Source organism: Salvelinus namaycush, chromosome 24 (genome assembly GCF_016432855.1).
Source record: "Salvelinus namaycush isolate Seneca chromosome 24, SaNama_1.0, whole genome shotgun sequence".
In the NCBI taxonomy this organism is placed as follows: Eukaryota; Metazoa; Chordata; class Actinopteri; order Salmoniformes; family Salmonidae; genus Salvelinus; species Salvelinus namaycush.
In genome coordinates, this window is record NC_052330.1 from 19,785,079 (window position 1) to 19,807,584 (window position 22,506).

The 22,506-nt window shown below is 43.0% G+C and overlaps 1 protein-coding gene and 1 pseudogene across 4 annotated transcripts in view; one reads left to right on the forward strand and one right to left on the reverse strand.

Annotated features, from left to right (window-relative positions):
* Positions 1 to 18,876, forward strand: part of LOC120019323 — a 76,347-nt pseudogene extending 57,471 nt beyond the window's left edge.
* Positions 18,877 to 18,987: 111 nt separating this feature from the next.
* esr1 (estrogen receptor 1) overlaps positions 18,988 to 22,506 on the reverse strand; it is a 46,683-nt gene continuing 43,164 nt past the window's right edge. For all 4 annotated transcript variants that reach the window (XM_038962300.1, XM_038962301.1, XM_038962303.1 and 1 more), the window contains one exon: positions 18,988 to 20,569. In XM_038962300.1, the coding sequence (XP_038818228.1) occupies positions 20,293 to 20,569 (277 nt within the window). In that variant the 3' untranslated portion in view covers positions 18,988 to 20,292. The remainder of the gene's footprint in view (positions 20,570 to 22,506) is intronic.

Sequence of the window (22,506 nt, forward strand, 5' to 3'; positions counted from 1 at the left end):
AACCTCCATAAACGTTTTACATATTTAGATTGTAATGCATCACACGTCCAAAATGGATCCCAGACAGATGTTATGTGCGGTTACAATAGGAGTTTAATATTCACAAAAATCTGTCTTGTAAACAAATCCCTAAACCCTTCTGACCTCAGGATATCATCTTCCCCTCCTGCAGCCCTCTCGGTTGCAGACATGTTGGTTATGGTTTGTTGTGGTACTGGGCCCCCCCTCTCTACCTCTCATTCCTACTGGAGGACTAGTGATAATGGGGGAGCTGAGTGATATTGTGTTGTTACGGTTGCTTCTTGGTTGTTGAGTTGTTGTTGTGGTTTTTTAGTGGTTATGGTCGATATCTTCAGTGATTGTATGACTACATACAGTAGGTAAAGTTTCTCTCTGAGAATGAAGTAGTAGAATGAATTTGTGGTAGTATTTCGTTTGTTTGTATGGAGGGTGTAACATGACTGAATCTCTCTCAGGGTGAAGAAGTTGAGGGAGACGCTGGTTGCGGTGCAGCAGCTGGATAAGAACATGTGCAGTCTGCGCTCCTGGCTCGCCCACATCGAGACAGAGCTGACCAGACCTCTCGTCTACGACACCTGTGACGCGCAGGAGATACAGAGGAAACTCAACCAGCAGCAGGTAGGAGGAACACACACTCGCTCTGTTTGTCTGGGAAAGAGACAGACAGGCAGGCAAGGCTAGCTACATGATCAGATCATGTGGGTTGATTTATTTCCTAAAGTACGTGGTAAACATCTGAACAACTGGTGATGATGGAACAGGGTAGAAAGTCATCGCCCAAGTGATGTCTTTATGGTATTTCAAGACAGTGTTTTTTTCTCACCCACTGTTTCTGTTCCTGTCCTCACCCCTCCAATTCTACCCACTCTTCATCCCTTGACCTTTCGCCACCCATCCTCATCTTTCTTCTCTCTCTTCCTTCCCCTTTCTCCACCTCCAGGACATTCAGCGGGACATAGAGAAGCACAGTACAGGCGTGGCGTCTGTGTTGAACCTGTGTGAGGTGTTGCTACATGACTGTGACGCCTGTTCTACGGAGACAGAGTGTGACTCCATCCAGCAGGCCACCAGGGGCCTGGACCGACGCTGGAGGAACATCTGTGCCATGTCCATGGAAAGGAGGCTCAAGTGGGTCCTATACACATACAGTACAGTACACATACACACACGCACATGCCTGCACACACACACACACACACACACACACACACACACACACACACACACACACACACACACACACACACACACACACACACACACACACACACACACACACACACACACACACTGTACGTATGATATGTGTAGGAACTCTATTTTCTCCTCTTGCAAACCTCCAGTGTGTCAGAATCTTCTGTAATTTTGGTAATTAACAGGTTATCTATTGCAATCTATGGTAACTTTGGTAGTTTATACTTGAATACATTATTTTAAATGCTTTCGTAAATAGTAGTCATTTTTTATATATGTGTCCATATCTTCCCTGAGTTTCTAGGAAATAGGCCATATGGTTAAAGAGAAAATTGCCTATTGACATAGTAAAATATATAAAAGAGTAAAAAATATAGCCCTCATATTAAACATCAATGGTATTCACTAAGTTGATCTTTTATTTTAAGGATCATGTTTTACAACTTTGTCATTCTATATTTTATTTTAAAATAATCTCTATTAGATTTGTTAAGTATATTTTACATGTGATAAGGCCATATAGAGGGCCAGAGATAATTACAGATACCTGTGATCATCTGAAGTACCCAAAAAGGCACTAGATGTAATGTGATAAAATTACATATATTCCTTGAAAGTTACCAAAATGCTGGTAGTTTACTGGTAAACTTCAAACGTTTCCAGGAGTATACCCTCCCCTTGCAACCCTAAGTGTGTATCATACGTCACTCTCTCGTCTTCTTGTAGGATTGAGGAGACGTGGAGGCTGTGGCAGAAGTTTCTGGATGACTTCTCTCGGTTTGAGGAGTGGCTGAAGACCTCAGAGAGGACGGCTGCTCTTCCCAACTCCTCTGGAGTTCTATACACCATCGCAAAGGAGGAGCTCAAGAAGTTTGAGGTACAGGTTAGAGAGCGGTTGAAGTTTGAGGTACAGGTTAGAGAGCGGTTGAAGTTTGAGGTACAGGTTAGAGAGCGGTTGAAGTTTGAGGTACAGGTTAGAGAGCGGTTGAAGTTTGAGGTACAGGTTAGAGAGCGGTTGAAGTTTGAGGTACAGGTTAGAGAGCGGTTGAAGTTTGAGGTACAGGTTAGAGAGCGGTTGAAGTTTGAGGTACAGGTTAGAGAGCGGTTGAAGTTTGAGGTACAGGTTAGAGAGCGGTTGAAGTTTGAGGTACAGGTTAGAGAGCGGTTGAAGTTTGAGGTACAGGTTAGAGAGCGGTTGAAGTTTGAGGTACAGGTTAGAGAGCGGTTAAAGTTTGAGGTACAGGTTAGAGAGCGGTTGAAGTTTGAGGTACAGGTTAGAGAGCGGTTGAAGTTTGAGGTACAGGTTAGAGAGCGGTTGTGGGCAGAAAAAGGGAGGAAAGGAGGGGAAGAGTTTAAATAGTTGTAAAGACAGGGTAGGAAGAGAGACCGAGAGATGAAGTAAGAATGAGAGAGCGTGTGTGTACAGTGCAAAGTGAAGGGTGGGGGGGGGGGGGGGGGGGCATATGGGGTAAAGTGAGAGAGTGCAGAGTAAGAGAAGGGGGATATCAGATTACTGGAATCTGTTTTTGCTGGCCATCACATTCTTCCTACAGTAGCTGACCAGGGCCAATGGGGTCATGTGTCAGGGTCATCCCAGGATACCACAGGCTTACTTGAAACCGTTGTTGGGTCAAAATAATCAACCAATTACACATACTGAGACCACCAACCTTACATTTACTTTGTATTTTATTTTGTATGTGTACAGTATTTCTATAAAATCTTCATTCTGATCGTGTGTGTGTCCTAGGCCTTCCAGAGGCAGGTCCAGGAGTTTCTGACCCAGCTGGAGCTGATCAATAAGCAGTACCGCCGACTGGCCAGAGAGAACCGCACAGACTCCTCCTGCCGCCTCCGAGAAATGGTGCATGATGGGAACCGGCGCTGGGACAACCTGCAGAAGAGGGTTGCCTCCATCCTGCGCAGGCTCAAGGTATGCTGGGAAATGTTATGATGTCATAACATATGTTATGAAACATGGTGATGATATAGCAGAGCCTGGTCAGGTCAAGATTTATCACATAATTTTGTTGTGAAGATAAAAGAGTAGAAACTCAAACAATACTTAGTTTCACTCTGATCACTGTTTTAATCTAGTTATTAAACAGCCCTACAACACTGTTTTAATCTAGTTATTAAACAGACCTATAACACTGTTTTAATCTAGTTATTAAACAGCCCTACAACACTGTTTTAGTCTAGTTATTAAACAGCCCTACAACACTGTTTTAATCTAGTTATTAAACAGACCTATAACACTGTTTTAATCTAGTTATTAAACAGACCTACAACACTGTTTTAATCTAGTTATTAAACAGACCTATAACACTGTTTTAATCTAGTTATTAAACAGACCTATAACACTGTTTTAATCTAGTTATTAAACAGCCCTACAACACTGTTTTAATCTAGTTATTAAACAGCCCTACAACACTGTTTTAGTCTAGTTATTAAACAGCCCTATAACACTGTTTTAATCTAGTTATTAAACAGACCTACAACACTGTTTTAATCTAGTTATTAAACAGACCTACAACACTGTTTTAATCTAGTTATTAAACAGCCCTACAACACTGTTTTAATCTAGTTATTAAACAGACCTATAACACTGTTTTAATCTAGTTATTAAACAGACCTACAACACTGTTTTAGTCTAGTTATTAATCAGCCCTACAACACTGTTTTAGTCTAGTTATTAAACAGACCTACAACACTGTTTTAATCTAGTTATTAAACAGCCCTACAACACTGTTTTAATCTAGTTATTAAACAGACCTATAACACTGTTTTAATCTAGTTATTAATCAGCCCTACAACACTGTTTTAGTCTAGTTATTAAACAGCCCTACAACACTGTTTTAATCTAGTTATTAAACAGACCTATAACACTGTTTTAATCTAGTTATTAAACAGACCTATAACACTGTTTTAATCTAGTTATTAAACAGACCTATAACACTGTTTTAGTCTAGTTATTAAACAGCCCTACAACACTGTTTTAGTCTAGTTATTAAACAGACCTATAACACTGTTTTAATCTAGTTATTAAACAGCCCTACAACACTGTTTTAATCTAGTTATTAAACAGACCTACAACACTGTTTTAATCTAGTTATTAAACAGACCTATAACACTGTTTTAATCTAGTTATTAAACAGACCTATAACACTGTTTTAATCTAGTTATTAAACAGACCTACCAACACTGTTTTAATCTAGTTATTAAACAGCCCTACAACACTGTTTTAATCTAGTTATTAAACAGCCCTACAACACTGTTTTAATCTAGTTATTAAACAGACCTATAACACTGTTTTAATCTAGTTATTAAACAGACCTATAACACTGTTTTAATCTAGTTATTAAACAGACCTATAACACTGTTTTAATCTAGTTATTAAACAGACCTATAACACTGTTTTAATCTAGTTATTAAACAGCCCTACAACACTGTTTTAATCTAGTTATTAAACAGACCTATAACACTGTTTTAATCTAGTTATTAAACAGACCTACAACACTGTTTTAATCTAGTTATTAAACAGCCCTACAACACTGTTTTAATCTAGTTATTAAACAGCCCTACAACACTGTTTTAATCTAGTTATTAAACAGACCTACAACACTGTTTTAGTCTAGTTATTAAACAGACCTACAACACTGTTTTAATCTAGTTATTAAACAGCCCTACAACACTGTTTTAGTCTAGTTATTAAACAGACCTACAACACTGTTTTAATCTAGTTATTAAACAGACCTATAACACTGTTTTAATCTAGTTATTAAACAGCCCTACAATACTGTTTTAATCTAGTTATTAAACAGCCCTACAACACTGTTTTAATCTAGTTATTAAACAGACCTATAACACTGTTTTAATCTAGTTATTAAACAGCCCTACAACACTGTTTTAATCTAGTTATTAAACAGCCCTACAACACTGTTTTAATCTAGTTATTAAACAGCCCTACAACACTGTTTTAATCTAGTTATTAAACAGACCTACAACACTGTTTTAGTCTAGTTATTAATCAGCCCTACAACACTGTTTTAGTCTAGTTATTAAACAGCCCTACAACACTGTTTTAATCTAGTTATTAAACAGACCTACAACACTGTTTTAATCTAGTTATTAAACAGCCCTACAACACTGTTTTAATCTAGTTATTAAACAGCCCTACAACACTGTTTTAATCTAGTTATTAAACAGCCCTACAACACTGTTTTAATCTAGTTATTAAACAGCCCTACAACACTGTTTTAATCTAGTTATTAAACAGACCTACAACACTGTTTTAGTGTAGTTATTAAACAGCCCTACAACACTGTTTTAGTCTAGTTATTAAACAGCCCTACAACACTGTTTTAGTCTAGTTATTAAACAGACCTACAACACTGTTTTAATCTAGTTATTAAACAGACCTACAACACTGTTTTAGTCTAGTTATTAAACAGCCCTACAACACTGTTTTAGTCTAGTTATTAATCAGCCCTACAACACTGTTTTAGTCTAGTTATTAAACAGACCTACAACACTGTTTTAGTCTAGTTATTAAACAGCCCTACAACACTGTTTTAGTCTAGTTATTAAACAGCCCTACAACACTGTTTTAGTCTAGTTATTAAACAGCCCTACAACACTGTTTCCCTCTCTGTGTGTTCTCTCAGCACTTTATTGGTCAGAGGGAGGAGTTTGAGACAGCTAGAGACAGCATCCTGGTGTGGCTCACTGAGATGGACCTGCAGCTCACCAACATAGAACACTTCTCAGAGTGTGATGTCCAGGCCAAGATCAAACAGCTAAGGGTAAGAACCAGTGGAGGCTGCTGAGGGGAGGACGGATCATAATAATGGTAGGAACAGAGCAAATGGAATGGCATCAAACACATGGAAACCATGTATTTGATACCATTCCACTGATTCCACTCCAGTCATTACACGAGCCCGTCCTCCCCAATTAAGGTGCCACCAACCTCCTGTGGTAAGAACAGTGTGTCCCGAGTGTGCGTGCATGCATATGTGCGTGCATTCAAGTACATGTGTGTGAATCTGAATGCTATATTTTCAAAGTTTTTTGAGTTTGAATGAACTCTCTATGACGGCTTGGCAATTTAACTATCTGACTTGGTATCATCCTGTGCTGTATGTAACTAGTATCCTCCCATGACGGATTTAACTGGCATAACAAATAGAGATAAAAAGCATGTCCCCTAACATTACTTGATCGAAGTGCCCCACCTTGAAAACACATACTGAAACGTCTAACCCCTGACCTTTGCCCTCTGTGTGTGTGTGTGTTCAGGCGTTCCAGCAGGAGATCTCTCTGAACACAGGGCAGATTGAGCTGGTGTTCAGGCAGGGGGAGGCCCTGATAGAGAAGAGTGAGCCTCTGGATGGTGCTGTTCTAGAGGAGGAACTGGAGGAGCTACAGAGGTACTGGCAGGAGGTGTTTGGACGTGTCGACAGATACTACAAGAAGCTGACACGCCTGCCTGTGAGTAATGTCTTCTGCTTACAGAACACACACATACACTACAAGAAGATATGGGCCATTTGCCAATATGATATGACTATCAAAACCTCGTACACACACCTAGCACGCGCATACAAACACACTCACTCCACCTCTCCTTCCCTTCAGCTTGCCGATGATGAACTAGACTGTTCTGACCGAGATCTGGACATGGACGAGTCGGCTGATCTCTCTGACCTGCAGTGGGGTGACTCCTCTCTCCCCTGCCCCTCCAGTCGCCCCACCTCGGGCTCTGTCCTCCCCCCACAGGCGGACCGCTCGGGCCGGGACACCCCAGCCAGCATGGACTCTATCCCACTGGAGTGGGACCACGACTACGATCTGAGCCGGGGGCTGGAGAGTGCTGGAGGGCGGGGTCTGGGGTCAGACAGGGGCAGAGGACAGGAGCAGGAGGAGGAGTACCTCAGGTCGGCTGCCGCTGGGTTGTCAGGTTAGTATAATACTACTACAGACTACCGCTGTGTTGTCAGGTTAGTATAATACTACTACAGACTGCCGCTGTGTTGTCAGGTTAGTATAATACTACTAGACTGCCGCTGTGTTGTCAGTTTAGTATAATACTACTACAGACTGCCGCTGTGTTGTCAGGTTAGTATAATACTACTACAGACTGCCGCTGTGTTGTCAGGTTAGTATAATACTTCTACAGACTGCCGCTGTGTTGTCAGGTTAGTATAATACTTCTACAGACTGCCGCTGTGTTGTCAGGTTAGTATAATACTACTACAGACTGCCGCTGTGTTGTCAGGTTAGTATAATACTACTACAGACTGCCGCTGTGTTGTCAGGTTAGTATAATACTACTACAGACTGCCGCTGTGTTGTCAGGTTAGTATAATACTACTACAGACTGCTGCTGTGTTGTCAGTTTAGTATAATACAACTACAGACTGCCGCTGTGTTGTCACGTTAGTATAATACTACTACAGAGTGCCGCTGTGTTGTCACGTTAGTATAATACTACTACAGACTGCCGCTGTGTTGTCAGTTTAGTATAATACTACTACAGACTGCCGCTATGTTGTCAGGTTAGTATAATACAACTACAGACTGCCACTGTGTTGTCAGGTTAGTATAATACTACTACAGACTGCCGCTGTGTTGTCACGTTAGTATAATACTACTACAGACTGCCGCTGTGTTGTCAGGTTAGTATAATACAACTACAGACTGCCGCTGTGTTGTCAGGTTAGTATAATACTACTACAGACTGCCGCTGTGTTGTCACGTTAGTATAATACTACTACAGACTGCCGCTGTGTTGTCACGTTAGTATAATACTACTACAGACTGCCGCTGTGTTGTCAGGTTAGTATAATACTACTACAGACTGCCGCTGTGTTGTCAGGTTAGTATAATACAACTACAGACTGCCGCTGTGTTGTCACGTTAGTATAATACTACTACAGACTGCCGCTGTGTTGTCAGGTTAGTATAATACTACTACAGACTGCCGCTGTGTTGTCAGGTTAGTATAATACTACTACAGACTGCCGCTGTGTTGTCAGTTTAGTATAATACTACTACAGACTGCCGCTGTGTTGTCACGTTAGTATAATACTACTATAGACTGCCGCTGTGTTGTCACGTTAGTATAATACTACTACAGACTGCCGCTGTGTTGTCAGTTTAGTATAATACTACTACAGACTGCCGCTATGTTGTCAGGTTAGTATAATACAACTACAGACTGCCGCTGTGTTGTCAGGTTAGTATAATACTACTACAGACTGCCGCTGTGTTGTCACGTTAGTATAATACAACTACAGACTGCCGCTGTGTTGTCAGGTTAGTATAATACTACTACAGACTGCTGCTGGAGATGGACAGATCAATACTTTATTGATAAGTGTTTTATTGATGTCCAAGGGGAATTCACTGTTATACAAACAACAAAAATAATAACAAGGATATACTGCAAGAAGTTCTCCCATCAAAGTGATCGTTTACTTAGGATATTTGTAGCATTTAAAAAGCCCATGCATCTACACCAGCATTAAATAGATTACCAGTACTCAAACATGTGAAATTAAGAGTAATAGGATGAAAAAAAAGCATACAATTAAACCTATACACACTACATACTTGTCCAATGTCCCTTGTTCTAATTGTGAGGACTGTGCATATCTCTCTTTGCAGATGTAGTTATACCAGAAAGCCCAGAGGCCTATATAAAACTGACAGAGAGCACACTGAGATCCTCCTCTGGTAGGCAACTAGCCACACTAGCATGCTAACATGCTTAAGCACAAATGCCATATCATTTACCATAGCATGCTAACGTGCTTAAGCACAAATGCCATATCATTTACCATAGCATGCTAACGTGCTTAAGCACAAATACCATATAATTTACCATAGCATGCTAATAAAGTATGATGAGCAAACAAGGCATATGTGTAATTTATCATCGCATGTCAATAACATATCACAAAACTAAATATACTAACATGCCCGTTCAACTGCGGTAAATTAACATAGTATGCATCATTCACCATTGTTGAATGCACCATCATCATTCAAGAATGTATACACCATATAGGAATGTATACACCGTATAAGAATGTATACACCGTATAAGAATGTATACACCGTATAAGAATGTATACACCATATAAGAATGTATACACCGTATAAGAATGTATACACAATAGCATGCTAAAGCACTTTTCCATTCACCTTTGTTGGTATCACATCATGCAACTGATCATATAAACCACCTACTTTTCCTTCTTTGTTTGCAGTTTTTCAACAAAGGAATTGCACTGACTAACATTTAACATTGCTTGTTTTTTCCATTATGAGCATGTTCTCCAGGTGGACCAGTCTGCCAGTATCCACCACTACTGTTTGTCAAAATGAAATTGTAGACTGGCCAAAAACAAACCCCCAGAGAATTATCTCTCCTAATTGGCTGACCCCCTCCTGACCCCACAGGTGAGCCAGGTCAGCTGGAGGTCCACCTGAGACTGTTGGACCAGGCTGTGGACTCTGGCCGCTACTCTGTCCAGCAGGGAGAGGCGGCTGCCTGCAGTGGCCAGGCCAGCACCAGCCCTGAGCTGGACTCAACTTACATGGGCTATGTGAGGGCTTTCTCTCGTAGAAAATCTCCTAGTAATAGTATGGCTAAAACTGTTAGAAATATACAGAAAAACCCAAATGTCATGTCGTAGCATGATAAGACTATGTTCCCTGTCTGTTGTAGATGCGTCTGATGGGAGAGTGTCGGGGCAGTATAGATGCAGTGAAGAGGGCTGGAGGACAGCTGACTGAGGAGGATGATGACATGCCAGGACTCACCAACCCCACCAGCACAGACAGCCAGAGTACAGGTTGGTGATACACACACAAACACACATACACACACTCTCTCTCGCTTATTATAATCAATAATGAGGGATGAGTGAAACTGTGTTACTTCTCTCCCCAAGGTGTGATTGAGCGCTGGGAGCTGAACCAGGCTCAGTCTCTGAGGGACAAACACAGACAGAAGCAGAACCTGCAGCAGTGTCACCAGCTGATCTCAGACCTGCAGACCATGAGGGCATGGCTGTGCGAGGCAGAGGCAGAGCTGGGACAGCTACGGGTGCTAGACCTCAGCACAGACATACACACCATCCAACAGAGGATTGGGAAGCTCAAGGTGTGTGTGCGTGTGCATGTGTGTGTGCATCTTATGTATACCATTTGCATCTATGTGCCACATGATACCCATGGACTCTATGATTTCCCATGCCCATGTGCAGTGTAATCACGAGCCTGCTGGTCTAGTGCCCAGGCAGAGACCTATATAGTACAAACACATCACCCCAGCTGCTGTAGTCTGTTACACATTAGACCAGCTGCTGCAGTCTGTAACACATCAGACCAGCTGCTGTAGTCTGTTACACATCACACAGACCAGCTGCTGCAGTCTGTAACACACAGCCCAGCTGCTGTAGTCTGTAAAACATCAGACCAGCTGCTGTAGTCTGTAACACATCAGACCAGCTGCTGTAGTCTGTAACACTTTAGACCAGCTGCTGTAGTCTGTAAAACATGACACAGACCAGCTGCTGTAGTCTGTAACACATCAGAAAGGCCAGCTGCTGTAGTCTGTAACACATCAGAAAGGGCAGCTGCTGTAGTCTGTTACACATCAGACAGCCCAGCTGCTGTAGTCTGTAAAACATGACACAGACCAGCTGCTGTAGTCTGTAACACATCAGACCAGCTGCTGTAGTCTGTTACACATCAGACCAGCTGCTGTAGTCTGTAAAACATGACACAGACCAGCTGCTGTAGTCTGTAACACATCACACAGCCCAGCTGATGTAGTCTGTAACACATCACACAGCCCAGCTGATGTAGTCTGTAACACATCACACAGGCCAGCTGATGTAGTCTGTAACACATCACACAGGCCAGCTGATGTAGTCTGTAACACATCACACAGGCCAGCTGATGTAGTCTGTAACACATCACACAGGCCAGCTGATGTAGTCTGTAACACATCACACAGCCCAGCTGATGTAGTCTGTAACACATCACACAGGCCAGCTGATGTAGTCTGTAACACATCACACAGCCCAGCTGATGTAGTCTGTAACACATCACACAGCCCAGCTGCTGTAGTCTGTAACACATCACACAGCCCAGCTGCTGTAGTCTGTAACACATCACACAGCCCAGCTGCTGTAGTCTGTAACACATCACACAGGCCAGCTGATGTAGTCTGTAACACATCACACAGCCCAGCTGATGTAGTCTGTAACACATCACACAGGCCAGCTGATGTAGTCTGTAACACATCACACAGGCCAGCTGATGTAGTCTGTAACACATCACACAGCCCAGCTGATGTAGTCTGTAACACATCACACAGCCCAGCTGCTGTAGTCTGTAACACATCACACAGCCCAGCTGATGATGTCTGTAACACATCACACAGGCCAGCTGATGTAGTCTGTAACACATCACACAGCCCAGCTGATGTAGTCTGTAACACATCACACAGCCCAGCTGATGTAGTCTGTAACACATCACACAGCCCAGCTGATGTAGTCTGTAACACATCACACAGCCCAGCTGATGTAGTCTGTAACACATCACACAGGCCAGCTGATGTAGTCTGTAACACATCACACAGCCCAGCTGATGTAGTCTGTAACACATCACACAGGCCAGCTGATGTAGTCTGTAACACATCACACAGCCCAGCTGATGTAGTCTGTAACACATCACACAGCCCAGCTGATGTAGTCTGTAACACATCACACAGCCCAGCTGATGTAGTCTGTAACACATCACACAGCCCAGCTGCTGTAGTCTGTAACACATCACACAGCCCAGCTGATGTAGTCTGTAACACATCACACAGGCCAGCTGATGTAGTCTGTAACACATCACACAGGCCAGCTGATGTAGTCTGTAACACATCACACAGCCAAGCTGCTGTAGTCTGTAACACATCACACAGCCAAGCTGCTGTAGTCTGTAACACATCACACAGCCCAGCTGATGTAGTCTGTAACACATCACACAGCCCAGCTGATGTAGTCTGTAACACATCACACAGCCCAGCTGATGTAGTCTGTAACACATCACACAGCCAAGCTGCTGTAGTCTGTAACACATCACACAGGCCAGCTGATGTAGTCTGTAACACATCACACAGGCCAGCTGATGTAGTCTGTAACACATCACACAGCCCAGCTGCTGTAGTCTGTAACACATCACACAGCCAAGCTGCTGTAGTCTGTAACACATCACACAGCCCAGCTGCTGTAGTCTGTAACACATCACACAGCCCAGCTGCTGTAGTCTGTAACACATCACACAGCCCAGCTGCTGTAGTCTGTAACACATCACACAGCCCAGCTGCTGTAGTCTGTAACACATCACACAGCCCAGCTGCTGTAGTCTGTAACACATCACACAGCCCAGCTGCTGTAGTCTGTAACACATCACACAGCCCAGCTGCTGTTGTCTGTTACACATCACACAGCCCAGCTGCTGTTGTCTGTAACATATCACACAGGCCAGCTGCTGTAATCTGCAGCACATCAGACAGGGATGTCAACAGACTATAAATAGCCAGGCCGATCTGAACCCTGGTGGGGTTCACTAACCTACACCTAGCTTACTGACACCTACTGTTAGTGCTCCTGTACTAGCTCTGCTCTGTCATCACCAAGCCTATTTATAACTACTGTAAACCAGTACTGGGTCAGTCTACCTACAGTACTTCCCCCCTTTATTATATTTATTATACATTATACTGATAGTGTTACACATAGTGTATATACACGTGGTAAACATTCCCATACGGTCCAACACGTAACATAACAATAACACAAATACTTACAAACAAACAGCCAAACAAACACACACAGTCACTCATTTATCCTCTCCACTCTTCCAGGAGCTGCAGAAGGCCATGGACGGCCACAAGTCCCAGGTCCTGTCAATCAACCTGAGCAGCGCTGACTTCCTCCAATCAGATCCCGACTCAGAGGAGGCGTGGGAGCTGAGGGACGGGCTGAAGGAGATGAACTCACGCTGGGATTGGCTGGGCTCATCGCTGGAGGACTGGAGGGCAGAGCTACAGAGGGCCCTGATGCAGTGTCAGGTACAACAAACACTTACATGTAAACGTACACAGTCATACACACACACATAAAAGGAATCTGTGTTATTCTGTCTGTTAATCATCTGTCATTTCACCCCCCGTCTCTCTCTCTCTCTCTCTCTCTCTCTCTCTCTCTCTCTCTCTCTCTCTCTCTCTCTCTCTCTCTCTCTCTCTCTCTCTCTCTCTCTCTCTCTCTCTCTCTCTCTCTCTCTCTCTCTCTCTCTCTCTCTCTCTCTCCCCATACCCTCTCTCTCTCTCTCTCTCTCTCCCCATACCCTCTTTCTCTCTCTCTCTCTCCCCATACCCTCTTTCTCTCTCTCTCTCTCTCTCTCTCTCTCTCTCTCTCTCTCTCTCTCTCTAGGAGTTCCATGAGCTGAGCCACGGTCTGCTGTTGTGGTTGGAGAACATTGACCGTAGGAGGAACGAGGTTGTCCCCATCTCCCCCAGGCTCGACCGTGAAACACTACGGGCTCACCACAGAACACTCACGGTACTTTCCACTCCAATACACACAAACTGTGGGCAACACTCCAAATCTGTTTTTCCTCTCAAAAGACCATATCCTAAAGGGTTGTAGCCTAGCCCAAACCAATTATATTAACCACTACCCCTCTCACCTCCTCCCCCATTCACCTCCAGCAAATCAAGCGTGAGCTGCTGGACTCCCAGCAGAAGGCTTCCTCCCTCCAAGAGCTCTCAGCCCAGCTGCTTGTCCACACCCAGGCCACGTCCCAAATCCAACACCAGGCTTCAGAGCAGGCCCAGAACCAGGCCCAGGGAAGTGAGCATCTGGAGGCCCAGGAGAAGGTACATGTGATCGGGAACAGGCTGCGGCTGCTCCTCCGGGAGGTCAGCACTGACCTGGAGGGCCTGGAGAGGAGACTGGAAACCATGGACACACAACAGGTCAGAGGAAAATACACATAGGACCTACAGCCGTATCACATACATTTATAGTGTGGGCTTTTTAGTGCAACGATTATGACAATCACTCTCCAGGTAACTAGTTAGTAGCATTGAATGAAATAGTGAAATGCATCCTGTGTGTCCGGATGAGCATCAAGAGAGAAATAAAGACTAGTCTTCAGACTGACTGTCTGTCCTTGTCCACATTATTGACCCTTTTGTAGGACTCGCTGCCTTTGTCTGCTGTGGACAAATCTGACATCTCTGGATCCACCAGCCCCGTCTCAGAGGGGACCTCGACGAGCCGCCGGCGATCGGTAATGTCTCCCTTTGTTCCTATCTAGGATGTATCACTTGATAGAGTCCTTTACCGGGGGCTGTTATGTGTAGAGAAAGTCATTAGTGTGGGGTATACTGGTTAGAGAAATAGCGATTCACCCTGACCGATTTATAGAGTGATCTCCCAAATGTTATTCTTAACCCAAAATGTCACCCCCTTTCCCTCTCCCAATGCATGCTGACCCCACAGGACAACTCTCTATCCCAGCTTTTACCCCGCAGCCACCCACCAGCCCTTTCTGTTTTCATTCAGTTAATTAAGGCAATTCATTGGCGTTGCGTTTTACCCTTTGTTTGTAGATTGCTTTATTGCTGCCCTGCTAATATGACGCTACACCACTAAGGAATATGTTGCCCCACAAGCTGTTGTTCTTTGAGATGGTTTTTGCTACCTTCACCATGTAGATCTGCGTAGCCAAAAATGCACAGGAAACACTGGCTTTTCACTAACTGATGCTTTTTATTTTTTTGTAGTGTTCGCAGGTAGCGTAATTGCAACTAATTATAAACGTCAATGCTTCTAGTCATTACAGGCCACTGTAACACCACTATACCATCATCATCATGTATTAATAAAATCCTGAAGCATTACTAATCATTGGCAACAAATAAACATGTCAAATGAACAGGATAACAACATTTCATGTATTTTCTAGCCACCTATAGATGCTAATATACAGTATGTTTGATGAACATATATGTAAATGAATTGTTGTAATTGTAATTGTTAAACAATCCAATGTGAAAAGCCAGGTTTCTTGATACACCTGTCACCATCATGGATGTTGTTGCTGCTCTTTAGTTGTTGGTGTTCTATTGATGTTACTGCTCTTTCTGTTATTTGTTGGTTGTTTTTTTCCTCTCATCTGAAGCTTGGTGTTTATTTGCTCCGGACTGAACCATTCTTTCTTTCTTTTACCCCCGTCCTGCTCATTGCGTGGTACAGCCCCGGGGCAAAAGTAGTCATGCCCACCCAGGACCCCCCGAGAGCGGCCCACATCACAGGTACCTCTCTCCTGGACTCTAGAACCATGGGAGGATGATGGAACCATGGCTGCATACTTTGTAACTGTACAAATTATTAACCCAATCAGTCAATCAATCAAATCAATTATACTCTATATGGTTAGGAAACCGAACCTAAACCAGTTCCTTGGGGCAGAAGCTGTGATAGGTCCTCTGATAGGTCCTCTTCTGCCTCTCTTATCTGTTGAGAAATGATGCATCCTCTTTACCCCTCCAAACTTCCCCAACGTTGGCCCATATGAGTTCCATGATCTTCCTTCCTTCTAGAAGCGACGTAACCAAGCCAGCTGTTAAAAGTTGTGAATCACCTAGTTCAGGGGATTCCTTTCTTCCTTTATTGAATGAAAGTGGAACGTTTTCTGTTCTTTCATTGCTCTCTGCTGCTGTGCTCGGCTGTCTGAACGATGCTGCCAAGCGCTTGTCTATCATCTTTTTACTGCTCACCTATCTGGCACCACTAATCCCTGTAGTTATTTCTCACCCACTAGATGGCATTATCTGAATATACAGTATCTGTTTCGCCCTCCTCTTCTTTGCTGACTCACTTTGCCTTCTCATTTTTTCTTAGTCACTTTCCCTCCCTCTATTCCTCTCTTTCTCTTAATAGAAAACTAGCTATCTCCTGTAATGAACTGTCTGAATCTCTGCCTCCTTCCTTTCTCTCTATCTCTATTTTCCCTTCATCCCCCTCTTATCCCCGTACTAATAACCCACCCACCTCTGTCCTGCTCTCTTTGTTATTTTGAGTCTTCACTCTGTGCTTTCTATTAAATGGATCCTAATAATGACATGTAGGCCGGGTTGAAGCCTGGCCCTAAATTAGCTCAGGGATGAGTGGTCGAGAAAAGGTAATGAGGCTCTGTTGGGGCTGATGGGCTCCATTGTATGAACAGGCCCAGGCTCTGCTAGCTCCCTCTTACTCACTAATTGGCTACGGAAATTGAAATCTAGTAGATGAGGTTGCCATGGAGATCAGGGGGTTCTTTGCGGCCCCAAACTGTGGATCTCCTGAGGTAGGGCTACTGAGGTAAAACACACACATGCGCACATCACAATGTTCTCGCCATTAATTTCAACCATTAATGAGAGATAGAGACATGTGTGGAAGGCTAGGGTGTGGAGGGCCTTCAGACAGATAGACTGCTAACAGCTTCCTCCCCCAGGCCACCAGGCAGCCCTGTGAGGATGAGGCCAGGTGGAGGAACGCAGCGTTCCTCTCTCCTCTTGGCTCCCTCTCTGGGAATCTCTGGAGGGGTCTCTGGTACAGCGGTCTCTGCTCGGAATGAGACGTGGCATTGAACTCTCACACAGTCGGCTGTACGGCCAGGGTTTCTCACTCAGTGAGAAAAACAAGACTGAGACAGCTAGGAGGGATTTTACTTCATGTTCCATGTGCATAGGAGAGATAATGTGTGTAGAAATTGCTGCTTTGGTTTGTGCATGAGTGTATGTAACCGTTTTTCTGTAGTGTTTGAGTAACCTTGTGTGTGTGTGTGATTGGTATGCTTACTCTGGTGTGTTGTTTGTTACGATATTAACCCTCTTCACAGTATCTTACCTCTATACAGTTTTACTAATGTGTGTGTGTATATGTGTGTTCCTGTGTCTATAACCATACTCTCTGCTATTTCTGGTGTGTCTAATGCCGTTCTCTCTCTCCCTGACCAGCTCTCAGAGCGGCGCTGGCTGCGCTTCCTCCCGTTCTGACTTCCCCCTGGTCCCCTCTTCCTCGTCCTCCTCCTCGTGCCCCCCAAGGGGCCAGTCCTTTATCCTGAGGGTCCTGAGGGCAGCTCTGCCCCTCCAGCTCCTCCTCCTGCTCCTGATTGGCTTAGCCTGCCTGGTGCCCATGACAGAGGAGGACTACAGCTGTCACCATGCCAACAACTTTGCCCGCTCCTTCCACCCCATGCTGCGCTACACCAACGGACCCCCACCCATATGAGGGTCATCACTTCCTGGTTCCAGAAATACTTTCTCATCTGAATGAATGTCCCCTACTGCTGTACACCGGTGGACTCATGCCCATAGAAAAGGACCTCCTGGATTATATTAACACTCCCCCTCCCTGCAGGACTCTCTTCCTCTGCTACACAGAGATGACATTCACTCATTTTAGACTCTCTAACACCTAACAAACCAACCGATTAACAAAAGCATCCCAAGGCTACATGGCGTAAACAGCCTCTATATGAAACATGTTGTTCAACACCCATCTACAAAATGAATGGACCTATACCTTGTGGATCCCCTTATATCCAAAACAAATCTCTATTAGTTTTGTATTCTTTATAGTAATCTGTATTTTATTTTTTACAGTTTCAGAGGAAACGTCTTGAGTCTGAAGATGAAAAAAACACAGCACTACTTATATGTTGGGAGCCAAAGTGGACTGTGCTGTGTGTCAGTGCTGCTGCTATTTATTTGTTAACTCAATCAGCATTCGATAGATGTTAGAATAATTTAGGCTAGGGGGCTTCCGGTGAAGTTTGAATAGCAAACATTCCCATTAGTCCTAGAGATCCTATAGAGCTAAAAGCTGAACCTAGAGCACTGACATGGGAGAAAACTACAGGGACATGACTGACCTGCAAACACATGTTGAAATACCTAATTGGTTATAGTTATAGTTAGTTTAGGGTTAAGGTTAGAAGTTTGGTTAAGATTAGGGTTAACTTTAGGATTAGAGTTATGGGTTGGTATGCCAGTCACGTCCGTTTAGTGGAACCCCACTGACATGAGCGCTATTGAATGAAGGTACTGCACTGAAGCCGTCCACAAGATGGCCGACGTCTTCCTCCTCGGGCCAAGACAAGTATTTAACGTCGATATTATTTCAGTGTTTTAAAGCAAAACAATCGATGCAACAAGAAGAAACCAGTAAACTCACTTGTAAGATTCAGGTGATTTGTATAGTGATGTTTGAAATGCCTTTGAATATGGCAGTTATTTTTATCTTTTATTAGCATGCACTTGAAATCCCTTGCTTTAAAAAAAAGCCAAACAATCACTGGTAGTGTTAAGTAGATGGATGTTATATAGTGTGCTTTGTAATAATAACGATGATGATGATGATCCTAACTGGATGGAGACATCTAAATCACTGGGCTGTTCAAAAATGAAACTGTAAAAACAATGAAAAATGAAATGGTTATTTATGTATGTACAGTTTGCTAATGCTGAGCTAATGAATAATACTCTCTCTTTGCATAATAAAATACAGTACATATTAAATATTACTTTTTGTTTTCCTTTGAGTTTGCATTACTGAATAACACAAATGCCAGACATTAACTTAAATATAATAGATGCATAAAATATTTACAGTATTTATTATTCTTTGTAAAATAATCACAAATGGGTTTATCCTAAATTTCTTTATTCACAGCAATGCATGGTACATGACAGTCAGTTGAAAGGTGGGCTGTGCATGAACGTAAATCACATTTACTGTACGTGTGGTGTGTGTAGACTACTGTAGAGCAGACTGATTCATCAGCAGTGGCGCTCATACGGTAGAACAAATGAATGAGCAATGCGTTTGATCATCTCCAGATGTCTCTATCTTACACACACATTATACAATTAGATTCAATTAACATCAATCTGTTCAAGTAAGCATAGAAATATCCACATAACAGTGACAGAAAAGGCTAAATTACTTGAGGCCAATATTTTACTTCTGTTTTTAATCATATACAATGTCGATAAAATATATGTTGTCAGTCAACTGAAATGCTGTGAAGTGTTCTGCACAATATAGATTATGAACATATTTACTCTAGAACAAAATGCAGTAATACATTAACAGAAATACATTACATTTTGTCATTTGTTTTTAATATCTTAAACACTTTGCTAGAACTGCTCAGAATATTCAAGCTTTCAGAAATGTTGGCTGCTTTTAAATTTATACATTTAAACAATTGCATTTTCTAAACAAGGCACCTGATATCAGAATATTTGAATTTGTAGCCATAACCATAAAAAAGTATATATTCAATGTTCTGAATACATCCGTCTCAGAATAATATGACAAGCAGTCATCAATGTTAAGCTACAAAAGGTATATAATGCCCCCATTTCCCTCACCTGGAGAAGTGCACTTTGGTCAAGGCACAGCTTGTGTCCACACTGGGTATAATGCATTGATCTACATAGACTAGCTGCTCTATCACGTGACTCTGCTGCTAACAGTGCGCCACACGATGGCTAAATACTTGGTGCAAAGCTGCAGAATGGTGAAACTGTTGCTAAAGCCACAGAAAAGAGAACTGACTCAAAAGTTGCAAACGTTGTGAAAGGCAACAAAAATGTGTTTCTATTGGACAAATGTAGGTAGTCCCTCCCCGTTTCATTTGTTTGCTTCCTTTTGGTTCCTAGTGAATACATCCCTGGTGTGACTGAGTACATTTCAGTCCGTTGTGTACCAGTACAAAATACGAACATTTCTAAATGATTAAATAAATTGCTGCTAAATAATTTTGACTATCTATCAAATGCAAAATAATCACTTCAATTATAAACAAAAACTAATATGCACATTAATAAATGTATATTTTTTATCCATTCTTACCTCCATACATTTCAAAATATCTCTCTCTATACATACTGTATGTAATAGGACTTTTATATCTTCCGTATCTACAAATACCTATTTCTGTATCTCACGGAATGGGCATCTGGTCTGAGCTGGGGGAGCCATACTGGAGTACCCCCGAACCAGGGCTTCTGATGTGGATATCCTGGCTGCCTCGCATCGGCCCGATGCTGGAGCCTGTGGAGGTGGTAGTGGTGGTAGAGGGGCCCTCGGTCTGTTCCCCAGCTTGGGCCACTTTGCCTGGGGATTGGAGCCGGTGACCGTCCAGCATCTCCAGGAGCAGGTCGTACAGAGGCACTTTGTTCTTACATTTTATGCTGTAAAGGTGCTCCATGCCTTTGTTGCTACATAGAGAATAGGAGAGGAGTGAGAAGGGATAGCCATAGAAATATAATCGATGGGAATAACCAAATAGGTGATGATAAAATTTAACTGGCGGCAGATAATATGAATTTCCTCTTTGGCTTGTGTAACCTGCCTCTTGACTTTCAGAATGGGAATTTCCTCTTTGGCTTGTGTAACCTGCCTCTTGACTTTCAGAATGTGAATTTCCTCTTTGGCTTGTGTAACCTGCCTCCTGACTTTCGGAATGTGAATTTCCTCTTTGGCTTGTGTAACCTGCCTCCTGACTTTCGGGAACGTGAATTTCCTCTTTGGCTTGTGTAACCTGCCTCCTGACTTTCAGAATGTGAATTTCCTCTTTGGCTTGTGTAACCTGCCTCCTGACTTTCAGAATGAGAATTTCCTCTTTGGCTTGTGTAACCTGCCTCCTGACTTTCAGAATGTGAATTTCCTCTTTGGCTTGTGTAACCTGCCTCCTGACTTTCAGAATGTGAATTTCCTCTTTGGCTTGTGTAACCTGCCTCTTGACTTTCAGAATGTGACTTTCCTCTTTGGCTTGTGTAACCTGCCTCTTGACTTTCAGAATGTGAATTTCCTCTTTGGCATGTGTAACCTGCCTCCTGACTTTCAGAATGTGAATTTCCTCTTTGGCTTGTGTAGCCTGCCTCTTGACTTTCAGAATGTGAATTTCCTCTTTGGCTTGTGTAACCTGCCTCTTGACTTTCAGAATGTGAATATCCTCTTTGGCTTGTGTAACCTGCCTCTTGACTTTCAGAATGTGAATTTCCTCTTTGGCTTGTGTAACCTGCCTCTTGACTTTCAGAATGTGAATTTCCTCTTTGGCTTGTGTAACCTGCCTCTTGACTTTCAGAATGTGAATTTCCTCTTTGGCTTGTGTAACCTGCCTCTTGACTTTCAGAATGTGAATTTCCTCTTTGGCTTGTGTAACCTGCCTCTTGACTTTCAGAATGTGAATTTCCTCTTTGGCTTGTGTAACCTGCCTCTTGACTTTCAGAATGTGAGTTTCCTCTTTGGCTTGTGTAACCTGCCTCTTGACTTTCAGAATGTGAATTTCCTCTTTGGCTTGTGTAACCTGCCTCTTGACTTTCAGAATGTGAATTTCCTCTTTGGCTTGTGTAACCTGCCTCCTGACTTTCAGAACGTGAATTTCCTCTTTGGCTTGTGTAACCTGCCTCCTGACTTTCAGAATGTGAATTTCCTCTTTGGCTTGTGTAACCTGCCTCCTGACTTTCAGAATGTGAATTTCCTCTTTGGCTTGTGTAGCCTGCCTCCTGACTTTCAGAATGTGAATTTCCTCTTTGGCATGTGTAACCTGCCTCCTGACTTTCAGAATGTGAATTTCCTCTTTGGCTTGTGTAACCTGCCTCTTGACTTTCAGAATGTGAATTTCCTCTTTGGCTTGTGTAACCTGCCTCTTGACTTTCAGAATGTGAATTTCCTCTTTGGCTTGCGTAACCTGCCTCTTGACTTTCAGAATGTGAATTTCCTCTTTGGCTTGTGTAACCTGCCTCTTGACTTTCAGAATGTGAATTTCCTCTTTGGCTTGTGTAACCTGCCTCTTGACTTTCAGAATGTGAATTTCCTCTTTTGGCTTGTGTAACCTGCCTCTTGACTTTCAGAATGTGAATTTCCTCTTTGGCTTGTGTAACCTGCCTCTTGACTTTCAGAATGTGAATTTCCTCTTTGGCTTGTGTAACCTGCCTCTTGACTTTCAGAATGTGAATTTCCTCTTTGGCTTGTGTAACCTGCCTCTTGACTTTCAGAATGTGAATTTCCTCTTTGCCTTGTGTAACCTGCCTCTTGACTTTCGGAATGTGAATTTCCTCTTTGGTTTGTGTAACCTGCCTCCTGACTTTCGGAATGTGAATTTCCTCTTTGGCTTGTGTAACCTGCCTCCTGACTTTCAGAATGTGAATTT